Source organism: Nasonia vitripennis, chromosome 4 (genome assembly GCF_009193385.2).
Source record: "Nasonia vitripennis strain AsymCx chromosome 4, Nvit_psr_1.1, whole genome shotgun sequence".
Lineage (NCBI taxonomy): Eukaryota > Metazoa > Arthropoda > Insecta > Hymenoptera > Pteromalidae > Nasonia > Nasonia vitripennis.
The window spans coordinates 13,800,527-13,817,678 of NC_045760.1; the positions used below are offsets into that span (position 1 = coordinate 13,800,527).

Consider the following 17,152-nt stretch of genomic DNA (forward strand, 5'->3'; position numbering starts at 1 on the left):
GTATCTGTATGGGCCACATTAAAATATTACCAGCTTTGTCGAGCGAGGCTTCATCCGTGCTAAAATCTAGTTGGAGAACATCGGGAATCATCAAAACAGGAGCAGATTGAAGAATTTTTTTTATTGCACCTTCTGTACCTAAGCGGAGATACTCGCCACCTGCAAGGCTAAATTATAGAGACGTCCCCGTGACGGCACGAGATTAATACCCCTGCATATGCCTGCATACGAGGAGCATGCCATGCCGTGCGAAAAATACGCGTCCACGAAATCGGGAACATGCGCGCAAAATGCCTGCATACGAACGGCATTATGCTCGCATTTTATCGGCACCCGTGCTGGACAGATCCACCACGGAAGCAAGCAAAATGCTCGGTCATATGCTCGTCATATGACTTTCATGTGCGGATGCAAGTGGACCGTCATGCGTGCCCATTTCGTGCCGGCACGTTTTCAGCATTCTCAGAGCACGCTGTTATCTGGGATGGGCAGGATTGGTTGGAGATGGCGATCTCATAGGTTGAATATCATCTTCGACTCTCTCAATACCTTCAACTGATTCATGTTGAACAGAACTTTCTTGATTTAATGTAGAAGATATAGGATTGACAGCAAAATAGTTTTTTAGTATTAAGATGAGTTCCTCGAGCAATGAATTTGTACGACGGTGGTTTTCGCACATAACTCTCATTTCATCAAGTTGGTTTCGCGCTACAGACTTCAAAATCTCAGATATATTTGTCACATATTCATTGTGTGCAGCAAGAGCTGAACTTGAATCTTCTGCAAGGAAACAAAAATAGTAATTATTTAAAATTTTAAATGTGAGAATCTTATTATATTATTTTACTTAAAATTTATCAATAAAAATATATGCTCATGAATTAATTACACACCATCTCGCTTTTTCTTCGGTGCAGTGTTTTTTTTTGTTGACATTTGTTTTTGCCTTTTGTTGAGTTAGTTGTGAAATCTAAGTCTGCCCAAGAGCAACTGGCTTCTGGAGAGTTACGTGCAGCTTGGCTTCTTTTAGTCTCATCTACTGCAAGCCCCAATGCTTTCAGGACTTTCAAGTCCAAAGCATCCAACTCCACCTCGAGACCGTTTTCGTAGTCCCTTTTTTTCTCAAGTACGCTTCTCTTCTTATCAACCCATGTCTAAAATTATTAAAATTTAAATTAATAACTGTTGGAAGAAAAAAGATGTATGAAGTAACGAGCTTTTACGTTATTATACTATCATTCTCAAAAACATCTACCATTCTAGAGAATTTGAATAATTTCTTATTCACGGTGATATATAAAATCCCTAGTGATAAATCATTAGTGATAAAACCTATATCCTCAAGTATTTCACTTCAGAATAACCCCCCAGGTCGTTTTACAGTACGTTAAGCCGTTTTCGAGATATAAGCAAAATTAATTTTTGCACACTGTTTTCGCATAGAACCCGTTGACCTAGGAAGCTGCAAATTTCAGAATCGTCTTTTTCGACCTCGATTTACCTAATAACCAAAATGCAGCCATTTCTATCGCATTTCGATTTCAAAGCTAATTTTACTGGACTACTACTCAGGGTTCCTAACTTCACCACTTTTTTTACTTTTACACGTACTTCGTGGCGCTAATGGATACTTAACAGTTTAAAGTTGCAATGCGATACAAGCGGCAGCTTCGGGAATTAAGAAACATGGCGTCAACAATTTTTGAATAACAATTATTTATTGTAAATTGTACGTGAACTCATTGATTCAACTTCTAGAGTTGACTATTATCTAGGGCGAAACATATTTTTGTACTGAATACAGAAAACTTACTAAAAAAAGAGTCTGCTGCACTCATTCGTTCCTCAAGGACTGTAATTCCAAAATGCAGAAACTGTCATTGAGTTTTTACTAAGTACTTAGCAAAGGAACGATATTTACTACAAATTGACTTTAAAAAATTTATTTTGAGTATCTGAGCAAGAGTACGTACAGTCCATTTTTTTAACTACCACTTCTACGTCATTTTTATCGTTTTCATATTAATAATAATATCCCTGTGATCAGATAAGGCTTGGATTTCGAAGAACTTGTTTGTAAAACAAGTTCTTCGTAATTTTTCTGGAGCTTTTACGGAGCACCATACACGTTAATCATGACAGAATTTATAACGTTCTGGCCTTCTATCATGTTTCTTGATGACAGTGTAGCCTCACTCTATTCACACGGAGTGTGTAAGGACACTGACAAGATTTTTTATCGTGTAAAAGTTTATAATTCTACTACATTTTTTTTAATGAAGCTCCATAAGAGCCCTGTGTATTTCGGAGACATTCTGGCCACCATCTTTGTTAACCTTCAAGCGCGCGAACCAAGTTTAAACTCCCAATACATTATACTTATTACTTATTACAATTATTTTTTTTTTATTACATGCAATTTGAATAGTAGCTTACTTAACTAATCAAATGCATCAAAAGTCATATAAAAGTATTTTTATATTTAAAATGTTCATACAAATTGGATACAATTAAAAATAATAAATACAAAAAATTAAATATATAGTACAATATGGTATAACGTATTTTTATTTTTGTCCATCAAAGCGATAAATTACGGCACGATTGTAACCGCAAAGAGCGACGATAGAGCTTGTTGGATGCCAGCGGGCATCGAGTACCGTCATTCCTCGAGGAGTACTCGAGCATGATATTTCATCTGGATTCCACTCATACATATGAGTGCTTTCGGTGAAAATCAACAGTCTTGGATTAATTGGGTTCCATTTGATCGCTAAAAAATCAGTACATATATAAAGAAATAACGCTTTATCGGATAACAAAAGCTGACGTATTTTTTTCTCTTTCTTTCATTTTTTTTTTTTTAAGAAAACCAATTTTTACCTGAAATATTATTTTGCAGTATAATAATATCGACGGCGTTCGTCCTGACATCCCAAACCCACAAAGCTCCAGGATATATTCGATGTCTTATAGATAAGTACTGACCGCAAGCACTGAATTCCATAATGTCTATCGTGTGAATTGCTAATGTCGATGAATCGCCTCCGATGTATGTTACAGTTTTAACAATAGGAATGTTTACAGGACGACTGCCGACTTCCTCCACTGTACGCATATATAATTCATTCTATTGCAAACTCTCTCAATCACAATGAATTATGAATACATATTTATATTGAAACGCATATCTTACTAATGTGTTTATCGTTAGAAGGCGGCGTTTTTTCTGTCGCTCGATTCGAATCCTTCGATTCTTTGAGTATACATTCTTTGAATACTCTACTTAAATAATTGCCTCCTTTGACGATTGGTTCCAAACGTAACTGTAAAGTTGGATTCCACGTGAGGCAATTCAGAAGAACGATCTAAAAATAAAAATTCGTTTTTCAACGTTATATATATATATATATATATATATATATATATATATATATTATTAAACAGTGATCTACTAAATTTTCCAGCTAATCGTACCGTTTCATTGTGTCCCGATATTGCCAGTAATTGTCCACTTGGCATCCACTTTACCAGTTCCAAACCTCTCAACTTTTCGTCGAAGTGATTGCAACTCGTTAAGCTCTCCTTTGAGCCCAAAGTTCTTTTGTTGTCATCTGGCTGGAAAATCGCCTCGTAACTCTCCGTCACCGTAGAGTAGATTATCATTTTTGCCAAGCCACTGATCGCACACCATATGCATATGATTTCGCTGTTTGGAGACCAGCAGAGAGCATCTATACAAGCCAGTCCTTCGCAAATTAGTTTCTAGAAAATTACATTTTTGTATATAATTTACGTGATTTGCGTTCTTTAATTAAAAATAGCTAATTGAAACAATATTTATTGCAACCTATTTGTACACGCAAGCGTAAAAACATTGGACTTGAGTCGAACACGTTTTTGAATTTGAAACACGTTGTGTACCAACCTAGATATAATTAATAATTTTGTTCGATATAGTTGGCATGACAATAGTTCCTCATATCATACTGATGAGCAGTGAGCACATAAAAATCCATAAAGCAAACTAAGCAAATACACTGGCTGTGTCTACATTGGTGCTCTTGGCTCGCGCTTGGCGCTCTGCGCGCACCGAACGCCTCTGTAAAGTACTAGAACCAAGTGGCCAACCTCTAAATGCTTTTGAAAATAGTATATTGAATATTTATGATGAAAATAGGTGAAAATAGATGAAAATATGAAATTCAAGTATAAATTACAAAAAAAATTGTCGAATAAGCTCCATATGCTTGTCGAATATTTTCTCTCAAATGTGGTTTAGTCCACCACCTTCGGAAAACTGTTGCTTTCCTTCGTCTAATTATTAAAGACATACAATAAAGTAGATACCAGCCTACTTCAAAATAAAAAAGATCTGGACGCATTGCTTACACTTTTTGATCAAAGACTGTATTTTTTTTATTTAACTCATAAAGCTCAACTATTTACTTACTACCCAGCAAAAAATTTAACAAGAGGTTATATTTTCCAAACTGCAATAGCGAAAATAGCAGACGATAAGTATGATGCAGTAGTGTTTAGAAGTTAGTATAAGAATTAAGAGGTTGGCCGCTTGAGCGCCAATGTAGACACAGCCACTGCGCTTGCTGATGGCGGTGTCCGCGCTCTACGGGCGTATTTTGCAAGTACAAAGAACAAAGATCGAGCATACGCTATATAGGTATACATGAGTGTGTATTGTGTAGGTATACTTTACAGAGGGCAGCAAAGTTCAACTTTTTGTTTTAAGCTGAATATAAAATTTTGTTTTGATGAACATATACGACTCTTGATAAATGAGAGACCTGACACGTGGGTGGTATAATCAGTAATGATCAGAATGTCGTAACAAACTGTCATAAAAGCCGCACGTGCTTACAAAATTTTAGTTGCGGTTCGGCATTGCAGGTTAAGTTTAGTTTAAAAAAGTATTTTCTGTTTTTCCACAAAATGATCAAGACAAGTTATATCAGTTGTGCTTGCAATCGGCTGCCCCACACAGCTGATTGGGGAAGTAATAATTTAATATGTTACGCTGCCAACAATGCCGTAGCAATATATGATCCGGAAGCTAAAAAGTTTGGATCCGTTCTGTCAACGCTCCATGCCCACAGTGATAGAGTGAATGTAGTGCGATGGATTAGACCTAGATTTTTAAAGGCAGAGACAGAATTTCTATCTGCATCTTCTGATGGTACTGCCATTATTTGGAATGCTACAGATTTAAAAGCAGGTTCTTTCAAACCAACAGACATCCTTCGAATCAATGAACCTACGACCATATGCGACGCCATTTATTTTTCATCAAATCCATCTGATTTACTCATATGCACTGGCTCAATTGATGGTGATTTTAGATTCTGGTTAAGAGTTGGAGATCAAGAAATTGAACCTACACAAATACTGAATTTTTCAAAAAAATTACCCATTGAAGCAAGATTAGCTCTTTTGCAAAGTCAACATGGAGAAAATCCAAACCCTTTGTTGTTATTGGCTATGGAGGATTCAACAATTTTATTATATTCAACAACATGCAATAAAGTCAATGATTCAAATCAGAAGTAAGCATAAACAAAGTATATTTATCCAGGAAATATTTCTTTGGAGATTCATTCATCAATCTTAAATGATATTATTCTTATTACAGAAAGATTGGAGACTTTGTTAAAGTACAAACTCTAGTTGGACATGAAGATTGGGTTACGTGCATTGATTATTTTTTAACTGATTCGAATGATTTATTTATTGCTACTGGTTCTCAAGATAACACTATACGTCTATGGAAAATCTCATCTTGTACAAACAATCAATCAGCAATTGATGAGACTGGAGAACTAAAACATAAAAAGCAAAACTTTTTTATTCATAACAGAGAATATGAAATAATTTTAGAGAGTATCCTTAGTGGTCATGATGCTTGGATTTATGAAGTTCATTGGCACCCTGCAATTGAAGTTAATGGTAGACGTAGTCAACCCATGAAGCTGCTTTCTTGTTCTTTAGATAAGTCTGCAATTATTTGGGAACCCAGTGGTAGTGCTGGTATTTGGTCTGAAATTATGAGAGTTGGAGAAGTAGGTGGAAATTCTTCAGGTTTTTACGGATGCAAATTTGGACCAAATGGAAAGAGCATTTTAACGCATGGCTATCATGGATCATTTCATATGTGGAATTATCAAGAAAAATCTCAAGGTTGGGTACCAAGAACAGCACCAAGTGGACACTTTGCTGGTGTGGTAGATCTCTGTTGGGATCCCAAAGGAAGGTAAGTAAATTACGATAATAATGATTTAAAGAAAAACAGATTCCTTCAATTTATATATACACTATCATACTGAGATTCATTTTTTCATTAATTAGATTCTTACTCACTGCAAGTATTGATCAGACAACAAGAGTTCATGCTCCATGGCCACAGGAAAATGGAGAAGAATCTTGGCATGAAATTGGAAGACCACAGATACATGGCTATGATATGTCTTGTTTAGCCATGCTCAAACCTTACATGTTTGCTTCTGGGGCTGAAGAAAAGGTTGTACGTATTTTTATTGTTCCACTAACTTTTAAAAATTATCTAGAGAGGATAACAGATGACGTTGATGAATTTAATGCTGATACGATGGCCGAAGGAGCATCAGTTCCTGCTCTTGGCCTGACCAACAAAGCTGTTCTAGACGACGAACCAAATGACATAAAGTCACAGAATAATCAAATAGAAAACTCTAGGAATATAAATTACGATGAACCTCCTTTAGAAGAAGAATTAGTTCGAGGAACACTATGGCCTGAATTGCAAAAGCTTTATGGACATGGTTATGAAATATTTTCAATGGCAGCAAGACACGATGGAACTTTGCTTGCTACTTCATCCAAGTCCACGTCTGCAGAACACGCTGCAATAATATTGTGGAATACAAAATCTTGGTCTCAGGCACAAAAATTATCAGCGCATCAATTAACTGTCACACAGTTGGCTTTCTCACCTAATGACAAGTATCTACTTTCTGTTTCAAGAGATAGGCGGTGGGCTCTTTTCATTAATTGTGAAAATGAAAAGTATGAATTGTTAGTTATTAGTTCTAAGAAGGATAGTCTTCATACTCGCATTATTTGGTGCTGTGCATGGACAAATGATTCCAAGTACTTTGCTACAGGGTCTAGAGACGGCAAAGTTGGAATATGGAGTGCAAACATTAATAAGGATGAGACCCCATCACCTGTTACTGATTTGCATGTAAATGATTCTTCAGTTACAGCTTTAGCTTTTGCACCACTCGAGGCGCAGGATAAATTTTTCTATATTCTTGCTATCGGTTACGAAAGTGGATCTATAGATGTAAGAAAAATTCATCAAATAGATAATCAAGAATCTTATGATTGGGTTCAACTAGCTTTTCTGCAATCATCAAGTGCCCATCAATCCACTGTAAAAAGACTTGCTTTCCGCCCACAGCATAAAACCCAGCAGAAAAATGTTATACAATTGGCAAGTTGTGGATCGGATAGCGTAGTTAAAATACACGATATATTGCTAGAATAATTTTATACTGCGCACACAAATCACATGATTCACTTTTTAAAGCTATAAACATTTTATAAATGATTTGTAATATTTAATTTGAAATACATAATTTTCAATTTGTTTCACAAACATACTTACTCTACTCAGCTTCCAGTCTTTTGTTTTGTAAATTTCAACAGTATCCTGTCCATTATCGCTCACTATGACTGCTAAATGTTTTCCATTTGGACTGAATTCAAAGCCTTTATTTGTACTTGATTTTAAATCTTCTATATGAATGACACTATGATCAATCAAGGACCAGATGCATAATTCTACCTAAAAAAGCATTGTAAGAATTTGCGATGGAAATATTTTTTTTATAAATAGACTGCATCTTTCAAGTACATACAACTGCTAATTTACTTTTAAATCTGCAACAGTGATGATGTGTTTGCAGTCTGGTGCCCACAAGACACTGTCCAGGCCAGCACTTCCTTCTGTCAGTTTGAATTTCCATTCAGGATAACACACTGAGAAAATTTGAATAATAGCCTTTTTAGTGCTATAACACAATATATATTCACTATCCGGGGACCATGCGATATCCTATAAAAGCATTTAATAATTTTTTTCATAAAAAATTAAGTCAAAAAATAAAAATAGATTGTCTCGCAACTAACCTCAATAATGTCGGGAAAAACGAACGTCAAGTAATCATCAAAGGTTCCGGTGTTTTTAATGAATAAATTAGTTTGATTGGCTAAAGCTAAAAATCTACCGTCTTGCGAAAAACTAGAAAGCTGTTTATTTATTCGGAAAACTTGGCAAGAAGCGTCATCAGCCATGATGCATATATAGTTTTGCACCCAAACATGAACAATAACCGCTGCGCGCCGTTCAAAATTTTAGGCGCGCGGTAACTATACATATAGATACGTAAACAAAGCGACGGCGCATGCGCTTCGTTGATCAGATGCGAAATTACACCGAATCGGCTGTATACGTATTAGTTAAGTATAATTAAACCATACTATCAGAAGGTTCACGCAACGATGATAAGCGCGAATTTTCAGCTCCGCAAAAAGCCGGCTTGCTCACAAAAAGAAGTTCCGGACAATTTGCGGTCGTAATATATACAATCTCGAGATCATAAGGAAAGAATCGCGCGCAGTCGAAACATATATTCATTCATTGTCTGTCGATCTCGGTCGCTGCATGAGAGGCGAATGCGAGCGAGAGCTGGTAAAGTAATAGTTGCCTATATAGGTATAGCTGGATTAATATTATATCGGCGCTCGCTGTGTGGCAAGTGGCAGTGGCAGTCAGTGCGCAGTCGTCGTCGCCGCGGCAGCATCGCGGGGGCCGGGGAGCAGAAAGGAAAGCAAACAGAACAGAACAGCACATCTGAGACTGAGAGAGAACTACGTCAGAACGAGAGCGAGTCGCAGCAGTGAGAAAGAGAGAGGGAGCCGCAAAACACACAAGCTGCAGCAGTGCGAGCGTTATAGCGGCCGCGGACGGACACATTATAAGTGCAGTGTGCAGTGCGCCGCGACTGCGATATCGCGCGCCGTGCCGATAAAATAAGGACTTGCGGCTCCCAAGTACGACAGATAAGTAGTGCATTTATCGGCGGAATGACGACGTCGAGCGAGACGACGGCTGCTGTCGCGACCGCTTGGAAGATCTCGACGGTGCCGATGAACGAGGAGCTACGACGGGAGCGACAGCGATGCAGCTTCGAGCCGCTCGAGCTGACGCATCTGCTGGACGGGACCCCGGAGAAAACGGCCCAGCGACGGGAGCGAGGTTGACTTTTATATCATATACCTGTATATATACAATCTCTATGTGTGCGTGTACACGATCAAGCGCGAACATCCTTATTATATTTCGAATCGCCCGCTCGCTGCGACTTTCACTTTCACTTTTCTACGTATAGGTATGTATACCTATATATGCTTCCTCTGCAACGCTTTGTTTTGCCCGCGGGTATCTATTCTTCCAAGTTTTAGACATTGCGCACGCACACACACACACGCACACACACACACACACACACACAGACTCGCAGTCGCAGTCTCCGGCGCTGCAACTTTCTCTTTCGCGAGATGCCTCGTGCATCCGAGTGGGTGCGATATAATAGGCACCTATACTTTTAATCGCGCTCTCGAACTCGTCCGAATCTCCACCGCGATGACTCGCTTATTTTCGCTCTGATCTGCACAGCCAGCACAGCCGCGCTTTTCTCGCACTTGAAGTAAAACGAGTATGCCTGCGGCCTATAAATTTCTTGGAGATTTTATAGATCTCATCGTACTCGCAGTTAAAAGACCACATATTCATTTTCATTTCGTAATACAGCACGTAGTATATATAGGTATGCGTACACGCGGCTGCTGTCGTATACTTACCTACGCGATGATGCATGCGCGCACTATGCGACTACTATTACGGTGATAATAATAATCGTAAGTATAGATAGGACGCGTTAACGAATTTTTAATGACGTACACGCCGGGAGGTATCGCCATTATTATTATTATTATTTTTTTTTTCAACTCGCATTATAAATAAAAATGACTACAGCTGATGAAAAATTATTCATTTTAATGCACTTCGTTTCGCGGATCATGCTTGTATTGATGATGAGTTTACAAATACGGTGTAATTTTATCATCATCAGTCGCGTACAAATTATACGATTTAGATATGATTGCGAGAGAACTTGCCGTGAAATTATTTGTATAGGAACAAAAATGCAATGATTAAAAACGAAAGTGCGGTGCACATCGATTTATGGCTGTATAGTAAATTAACTTTCCACGTATAGATCTTTTGTGTTATTTCCGAAAAAAGTAATCATTTTCTTGTTTCTTCGTTATAAATTTTCATTTGTAAAAAGTGATTGATTTGACGTTCTTCGATCGGTGACAACAAAATTATTATTTTTGAGACGATAACGATTTCAGATTATAAACGATTAATTATTAAATTACATATTGAGTATAATTTATCACGTAAGCTGTCAACCAACAGTAATATCAGCAATATCAGTAATCAAAATCTGTTTTTAAGGTCCACGATGATTTTTCAAATCAAGCAACGAGATAACATGACAAAATAAATAATTTAAATCCGTATAATAACATCAGAATGTATTTTTTCCTGCGTGACATCCGAATTTTGCTTACGCCGCTAAATTATACAATTATTATTTGATCAGAATTAACAAAAGAGCAACAAATCCCGGTTCGATGATCGACTGACGTGTGTGTCTCACATTACATTGTGTCTCACCACTGAACTGGCCGCGATTATATACGCATCCACAAGGTCGTAGGTCGATGCGAACCCGGAATGTTTATACATTTTCAAGATTCTGAATTACCAACACACATAAAAAACGCGATGTGTACCTACTTGTAGGTCGAGCGATTTTTCTCGCTACGATTCTAATTGATGTATATTATAGCATATATCCCGATCAGAATTTGAATATTTTATAAAAATTGTAATGAATTGTTAGTGAATGCTTTTTTCCAATAAGTATTTCCATTGGATTCTTAATTATAGCTTCAGGTTTTAACGAATGACCGCTTCAGAAGCATTCATAAAGAATTATTATTTTTCAAATGAAGAAATATAATGAAGAAATTAAAAGTTTTTGACGGTGACGGGAATCGAACCTCGATTCCCGTCACCAACCTCGGCACGGCAGTTGAGTGCGCTGACCTGCACTTACCTATAAATCGAATTCTTGTTCACCGCATTTCAGATCTAATATATTAATTACATTTACTTATGGGCTAATTAATAATAAATAGATAAATGACAACCAATGAATAATTGCAGAGAAAAATATATAATTATCCAGTAATAAAAGTAAAGTGGGGTTTTTGAGGTCGAGTGCTGAGTTTGCTGAAAGTCCAGCTCTTGCTATTCATGATACAAATATTCATTCATAAAGAATACTTTATGAACACTTTTTCACACAACTATGAAATACTTTACTTTCAGTTGATAGCATTTTACATTTCAGAAATTTGTTTATAAAGATTACTATATGAATACTTTTTTAATACTATAAGTCTTTATATTTAATGCGGCCATGCAAAAACTCTTTATCAATGCTTTTTTTCAAAGTGTGTTTATCAGGATATTTATGCAAAGGTATAATGGATCTACTGGTCGTTTTACTATCGCGGAGGCCGCATTACTATCGCGGAGGCCGCATAACTATCGCGCATTTTAAAATAAATTGAAAATATTTTATCAAGGTACCTCTCGTTTTATAATCAAATGGATGAGCTATATCTAAACTTTTCGTCAATCCCGTGATATGAAGATGCAAATCAAGTCGCTCGTTTCGATTCTGTCGAGATCAAAAGCTGACCCTGGCGCACAAGTCATCAATTTTCAAGGGTTATATGGAAAGATAACAAGTCGTAGAATAGAAATAGTTTCAAGAATATATGCTGCATAATTAATCTGTGCTGGCGAAAAAAAGACACCGGTAACGCGTGAGCATATGTTACACACATCTCGCGATTCATTAGAGAGCGTGTCCTTCAACATTTCTCGACTCTTTTTTTTATATATTCATGATCGGACCTCAGCATTTATGCAAGCGATCTTGTCTTTTTTACATAAATGCCTTGATGATTCTCTTCTTCTCCTTTTTTTGTGTCCGCTACGCAAAAGGCTATTAAATAGTTTAATAAAATCTCGACTTTGAGCACAGTCATTTTCGTTTTTCAATTTGCGTTCTTTGAACGGTTAAATAAATTAATGTATTTAAATGAAATACTTCAGTATAAACATATACGGTTCGAACCAAGAATCGAGTCTTATAGAAATTCAAAATAAAAAATCGTAACTTAATTTATATGCATGCGCACAAATTTTTTGATAAAATTATTAACAATGATATATTTATAAGACAAAAGCGCAGCAACAGGAACATTCCAAACCATCCGTATTTATATAAAAGAGCTCACTCGGTCGTATAAGTTGTTCAAGCGAGGTCGGAATTGAACAAAAAACAAAAGTACACGAGTTTTTTTAAACCGGGCGCGACGAGTATCTGCATCGCTCGTGCCTCTTGCAAACTGGAAAGTCAGAACGTGCCTCTCACTCGAAATATTTTACTTCGTACACGGAATATCTCTTCTCTGTATTGATGTTTATAGCATTTTTTTTTTTCATTATGTTTACTGCCGCATGCATACGAAAATCAATCAACTTCAAATTAATTTTGATTTAAAAAAAAAATAAAATAGACACAATATAGTATACGCATACACATACGAATCAAAGCAAACTGCTATAACGATTGTATAATATTTTGTATTGCAGAGAATTTCTTTCTCAGCGATCCGGAACTGACCGATAAAGTTCCTGCAAAGTACTTAAGTCATAAGGAAATATACGAAGAAGCTGTACGCAAAGGATGCATAATTTTGAAGAAAGTTCGAGAGCTACAAAGTATGGGCAAAGGAGATATGGAGGTATTCACGTAAGTTTATATCGAGCATTTAATCGCACGGATGAAGAAATAAACCACCATACAAAATAAATATTTGGTTGATCCACAGACAAGTGTTGGGCGGTACTCTGGGCTCTGCGATATTAAAAGACGGAAACCCGCTAACGCTGCACTGGGTGATGTTCATACCAGCGATTATGGGACAAGGTACGGTAGAGCAGCAAGGATATTGGATCGCCAAAGCGTGGTCCTGCAGCATCATCGGTACCTACGCCCAGGTGCGCTATCTGCTTTTTAACAAGTGTTTTTTTTTTTGTTTTTTTTTTTCATTCAACTTTATTCGTACGACCAAATCGATCAAGTACAATTATTTAAACGTACATTGCTCCGCGTTTCAAGACGGAGCTTGGTCATGGAACGTTCATCAGAGGCTTGGAAACGACTGCAACGTACGACCCCGTGACTCGCGAGTTTATCTTGAACAGTCCTACGTTGACCTCCTACAAATGGTGGCCCGGAGGACGTGAGTCTTATTGGTTGTAGTAATTACTAATTGTAAGCCGCAGTGTATACCAAGCTGAATTTATTTATTTTTCACTTCCAGTCGGACAAACGGCAAATTACGCCGTGGTTGTAGCGCAATTGTACACGAATGGCGAATGCAAAGGAATTCATCCTTTTATAGTTCAACTGAGGGATGAAGAAACTCACGAACCTTTGCCGGGTAATGCGCGCGCGCGCGCAAGCGAACATTGTATTATTTCCGCGCGGTAGCATTATTACAAGGACTGGAGAGAATTTTTGACGTTTCGTATGTTTCTTTTTTCAGGAATCAAGATTGGCGAAATCGGCACGAAGCTGGGCATGAACGCCACGAATAATGGTTTCCTGGGTTTCGACAATGTCAGAATACCAAGGGAACACATGCTAATGAAAAATTCCAAGGTAGACTTGCTCTCCGCATAGTGCGAGATTAATGTTGGGACTATAGTAAAGTATAGTGCCTTTAATGCCGCAATGTCGTGTGATCTATAGGTTTTGGCAGACGGAACGTACGTAAAGGCCCCAAGCGACAAGCTTACATATGGCACCATGATGTTCGTCAGAGTCGTAATAGTAAGAGATGTTGCCAAGTATCTTTCGAAAGCGTCAACAATCGCCATAAGGTATAGCGTCGTTAGAAAACAAGGACAAGCTAAACCCGAGTAAGTCTCTTCGCGAACGCTATATAACTTGGCTAATAATACATAATTATGGGAGCGTTGAATTAAAAGAATGAAATTGTACGAATCGCAGTGGGCCGGAAACGCAAATCATCGACTACGTCACGCAGCAATATAAATTATTTCCACCTCTGGCCATGTGTTTCGCGCTGTCCTGGGCAGCCGACTGGATTTGGGAAATGTACAATAACGTGACTGCGGAACTAGATCAAGGAGAGTTGGACAGGCTACCGGAGGTAAGCGAATTTCAATTATAATCCACGCTCAATAAAGTGCAGTAGATATATGAAGTAATGAAATTTCCAGTTGCACGCGCTGGCTTGCTGTCTGAAAGCAGTCGCCTCGACGGATGCGTCGGCAGCCGTGGAACAGTTGCGGTTGTCGTGCGGTGGCCACGGCTACATGGACGCGAGTAACCTGCCGACGACTTACGGTCTGGTAACCGCGGTGTGCACTTACGAGGGCGAAAATACAGTGCTGCTGCTTCAAACTGCACGCTACCTCATCAAGGCCTGGAAGCAAGCTATCAGCGGCGACACGCTGCCACCCACGGTCAAGTACCTCGAGTTGCTCTCGCGAAGGGTCAAGCAGCGGCCCTGGAAAAATACCCTCACTTGCATCGTCCGAGCTCATCAATCTGTCGCTGCTGGGTATTTATCGATTATTTTTCTCTAGTTTCGTGTTTTATCTTAACGGTTTATCATATCGCGGCCGGTTTATCGAATCGCACGAGTCGTGCATCCATATCTATTCAGTAGCAGTAAAAACATTTTGAGGAAACAAAAATATGTCGTTGACTCAGAGTAAAAGATTATGGTGGTTGGATTTTAGTTAGCGGGACTGTATTTCTTTTGGCGGTTTACAGAGGAAAATACTCGTTGATCGTACAATGAATTTAACATATATTCCGATAGTCTGCTCAATGCTGATAATATTAGCAAAGTATATCAAGTTGAACACTTTCCTTGTTATGAAAAATATTTATTGCGAACAAATTTATGATTGGTCAAATAATGCTTACGCGTGAAAAAAGTGTCTAAACGTGCAGTGGATATAGAGTATGATAATTCTTCTTAGATTAGAATAATTTCTTTGGAATTAATAGCAAGCATATTCTCTCTGCATTCTTATCGCAAGCGCACTAAATAACTTGCTAAAAAAATATCCACGTGTTTACAGAAAAATCAAGCAGGCAACAGATAATATGGAGCGGCGCGTGCGCTGTGGGATGGCATTGGAAGATGCCTGGAACGATACGAGCATCGAACTTGCCCAAGCCGCTGACTCACACTGTCGTGCCTTTATCGTCTTGAGATTCGTCGAGGCTGTCAGAGGATTGAGCTCCACTGTTTCCAAATCGTTGCATGATGTTTTGATGCAGCTATGCGAGTTGTATTGCGTCAACTCGGTTCTTCTGCGACTTGGCGACTTTTTACGGGTAAAAAGAATATGAGAAAATTTTCATTTGAAAATTCCAGCTAAATTCAACAATACACACGAAAGAAAAATAACATGATCATTACTTTTTTCCCCCAGTTTTCATGCCTAAACAACGAAGATGTGCCTTCTCTGCAAAAACAACTCGAGGAAATGCTCGCTGCTATCCGACCAAATGCCGTCGGCATCGTCGATGGCTTCGACATACGAGACGAAATTTTGGGCTCGGCTCTCGGTGTCTACGACGGCAACGTCTATCAACGGCTCTATGACGAGGCCATGAAGAGCCCCCTTAATCAAGAGAGCGTCAATCAATCTTACCACAAGTACCTCAAACCCTTTATGAAGAGTAATTTGTAAAAAGAGCGCGAATCATTGCGCGATTGGTCGCACTTCTATGATGTCAAATGTTATCTTATATTGTTGAAATTCTTCAAATTTTAATACAATCGTATTTATATAGATCTGTTTAAAACATTTTATAATTTACGTATCAGTGCATTGAAAAGCACTAGATGAGCTTTTGAAATCAGCAGATTTTCTATCAACTCCTCAAGTATGATTAACTTGTAGATTTATAGTTCTCTGACTTGAACTGTCATATCCGATTAAAGCAATTAAGTGGAATTTGTTTAGAGTAAACAAATATTCCCTTACTTATCTAAATTAGATTATATAAAAATTTATATCGAAAATTTTCAATCAATTTATATCATATCAATATTCATATAGTATACAAATAGTATTGTGAATCAATTCGAATTAGATTGACAAGAAAATATACAAATTCTACACCAAACGGCATTCATAATGCTCGTATAATTCAAGCACTGTGTAGAAAAAAACTATTTAGATTGTATAAGGAATTTTTTACAACATAGAAAAAACATAGTAACAAACTATTGTTAAAAACGGCTGATAATGTAGTAAAAGTTGTTTTTAAATATTTTGTAAGATGTTTTTGTAATGTTTCTGTTTTTGATTTCCGTGGATATTGATTTACTTGCAAAGTGCCGTGTAACGGCGGTGAACAGTGCAGGAGTGATTTAATGAGCGACATATTCTTTAAAAGTACATTGTACTAAAATGATGCAGATTTAATATTATCCAGTTTGAAACGGTTTATTATATTTACCTATCTGATGTATGTTTTGTTAAATATTGTTCTTTATAAGTATGATTATACGTTGTTTGACGGGTGCAGATTATGAAAGTAAAACAATTATTTTTATATAAAATGTTGAAATAAAAACTGTTATAAAAACTTCAGGCTTATGATATTTAATGAAAATACTCTCCTAATTCAAAAATTAAAGTATTCCTCTCGGCACTAGTCAACTTTTATGTTTAACTTGATTGGATATTGCGCAGTTACATTATTTATGTTAGTCAGTCGTTAAAATAATTCTTTTCGTAAATATGTCATGAAATAGAAACATTATTTTATTATAATTTAATTCAATTTTATAGTTGTGATTGCGCCAAGCTCTATCGATA

General features: G+C 37.3%; 4 protein-coding genes across 6 annotated transcripts; 2 read left to right on the forward strand and 2 right to left on the reverse strand.

Annotated features, from left to right (window-relative positions):
• Positions 1–247: 247 nt before the first annotated feature.
• Positions 248–1,167, reverse strand: LOC116417171. Its single transcript, XM_031928855.1, has 2 exons — positions 897–1,167; positions 248–783 (listed from the first exon to the last, which is right to left on the reverse strand). Exons 1-2 carry the CDS (start codon positions 937–939, stop codon positions 476–478), a joined length of 351 nt encoding a protein of 116 aa, XP_031784715.1. The 5' UTR covers positions 940–1,167; the 3' UTR covers positions 248–475.
• A 646-nt stretch (positions 1,168–1,813) lies between these two features.
• LOC100678989 (WD repeat-containing protein WRAP73) lies at positions 1,814–8,477 on the reverse strand. 3 transcript variants are annotated; one of them, XM_031928474.2, is made up of 7 exons: positions 8,188–8,477; positions 7,931–8,113; positions 7,664–7,843; positions 3,481–3,768; positions 3,200–3,371; positions 2,887–3,111; positions 1,814–2,776 (listed from the first exon to the last, which is right to left on the reverse strand). In XM_031928474.2, exons 1-7 carry the CDS (start codon positions 8,350–8,352, stop codon positions 2,571–2,573), a joined length of 1,419 nt encoding a protein of 472 aa, XP_031784334.1. In that variant the 5' UTR covers positions 8,353–8,477; the 3' UTR covers positions 1,814–2,570. The 3 variants fall into 3 exon arrangements, with proteins under 3 accessions (XP_031784334.1, XP_031784337.1, XP_031784335.1); XM_031928477.2 differs by having other exon boundaries at positions 7,917–8,037; positions 8,188–8,384; XM_031928475.2 differs by having other exon boundaries at positions 7,917–8,113; positions 8,188–8,384.
• On the forward strand, positions 4,611–7,662 carry LOC100115014 (probable elongator complex protein 2). Its single transcript, XM_016987359.3, has 3 exons — positions 4,611–5,564; positions 5,651–6,268; positions 6,364–7,662. The coding sequence occupies exons 1-3, from the start codon at positions 4,954–4,956 to the stop codon at positions 7,541–7,543; spliced, it is 2,409 nt and encodes an 802-aa protein (XP_016842848.2). The 5' UTR covers positions 4,611–4,953; the 3' UTR covers positions 7,544–7,662.
• Positions 8,478–8,520: 43 nt separating the features above from the next.
• LOC100115159 (probable peroxisomal acyl-coenzyme A oxidase 1) lies at positions 8,521–16,919 on the forward strand. Its single transcript, XM_001599916.6, has 11 exons — positions 8,521–9,316; positions 12,866–13,025; positions 13,105–13,273; positions 13,395–13,518; positions 13,600–13,719; positions 13,825–13,940; positions 14,031–14,200; positions 14,292–14,454; positions 14,525–14,868; positions 15,398–15,656; positions 15,755–16,919. Exons 1-11 carry the CDS (start codon positions 9,145–9,147, stop codon positions 16,013–16,015), a joined length of 2,058 nt encoding a protein of 685 aa, XP_001599966.3. The 5' UTR covers positions 8,521–9,144; the 3' UTR covers positions 16,016–16,919.
• Positions 16,920–17,152: the final 233 nt, after the last annotated feature.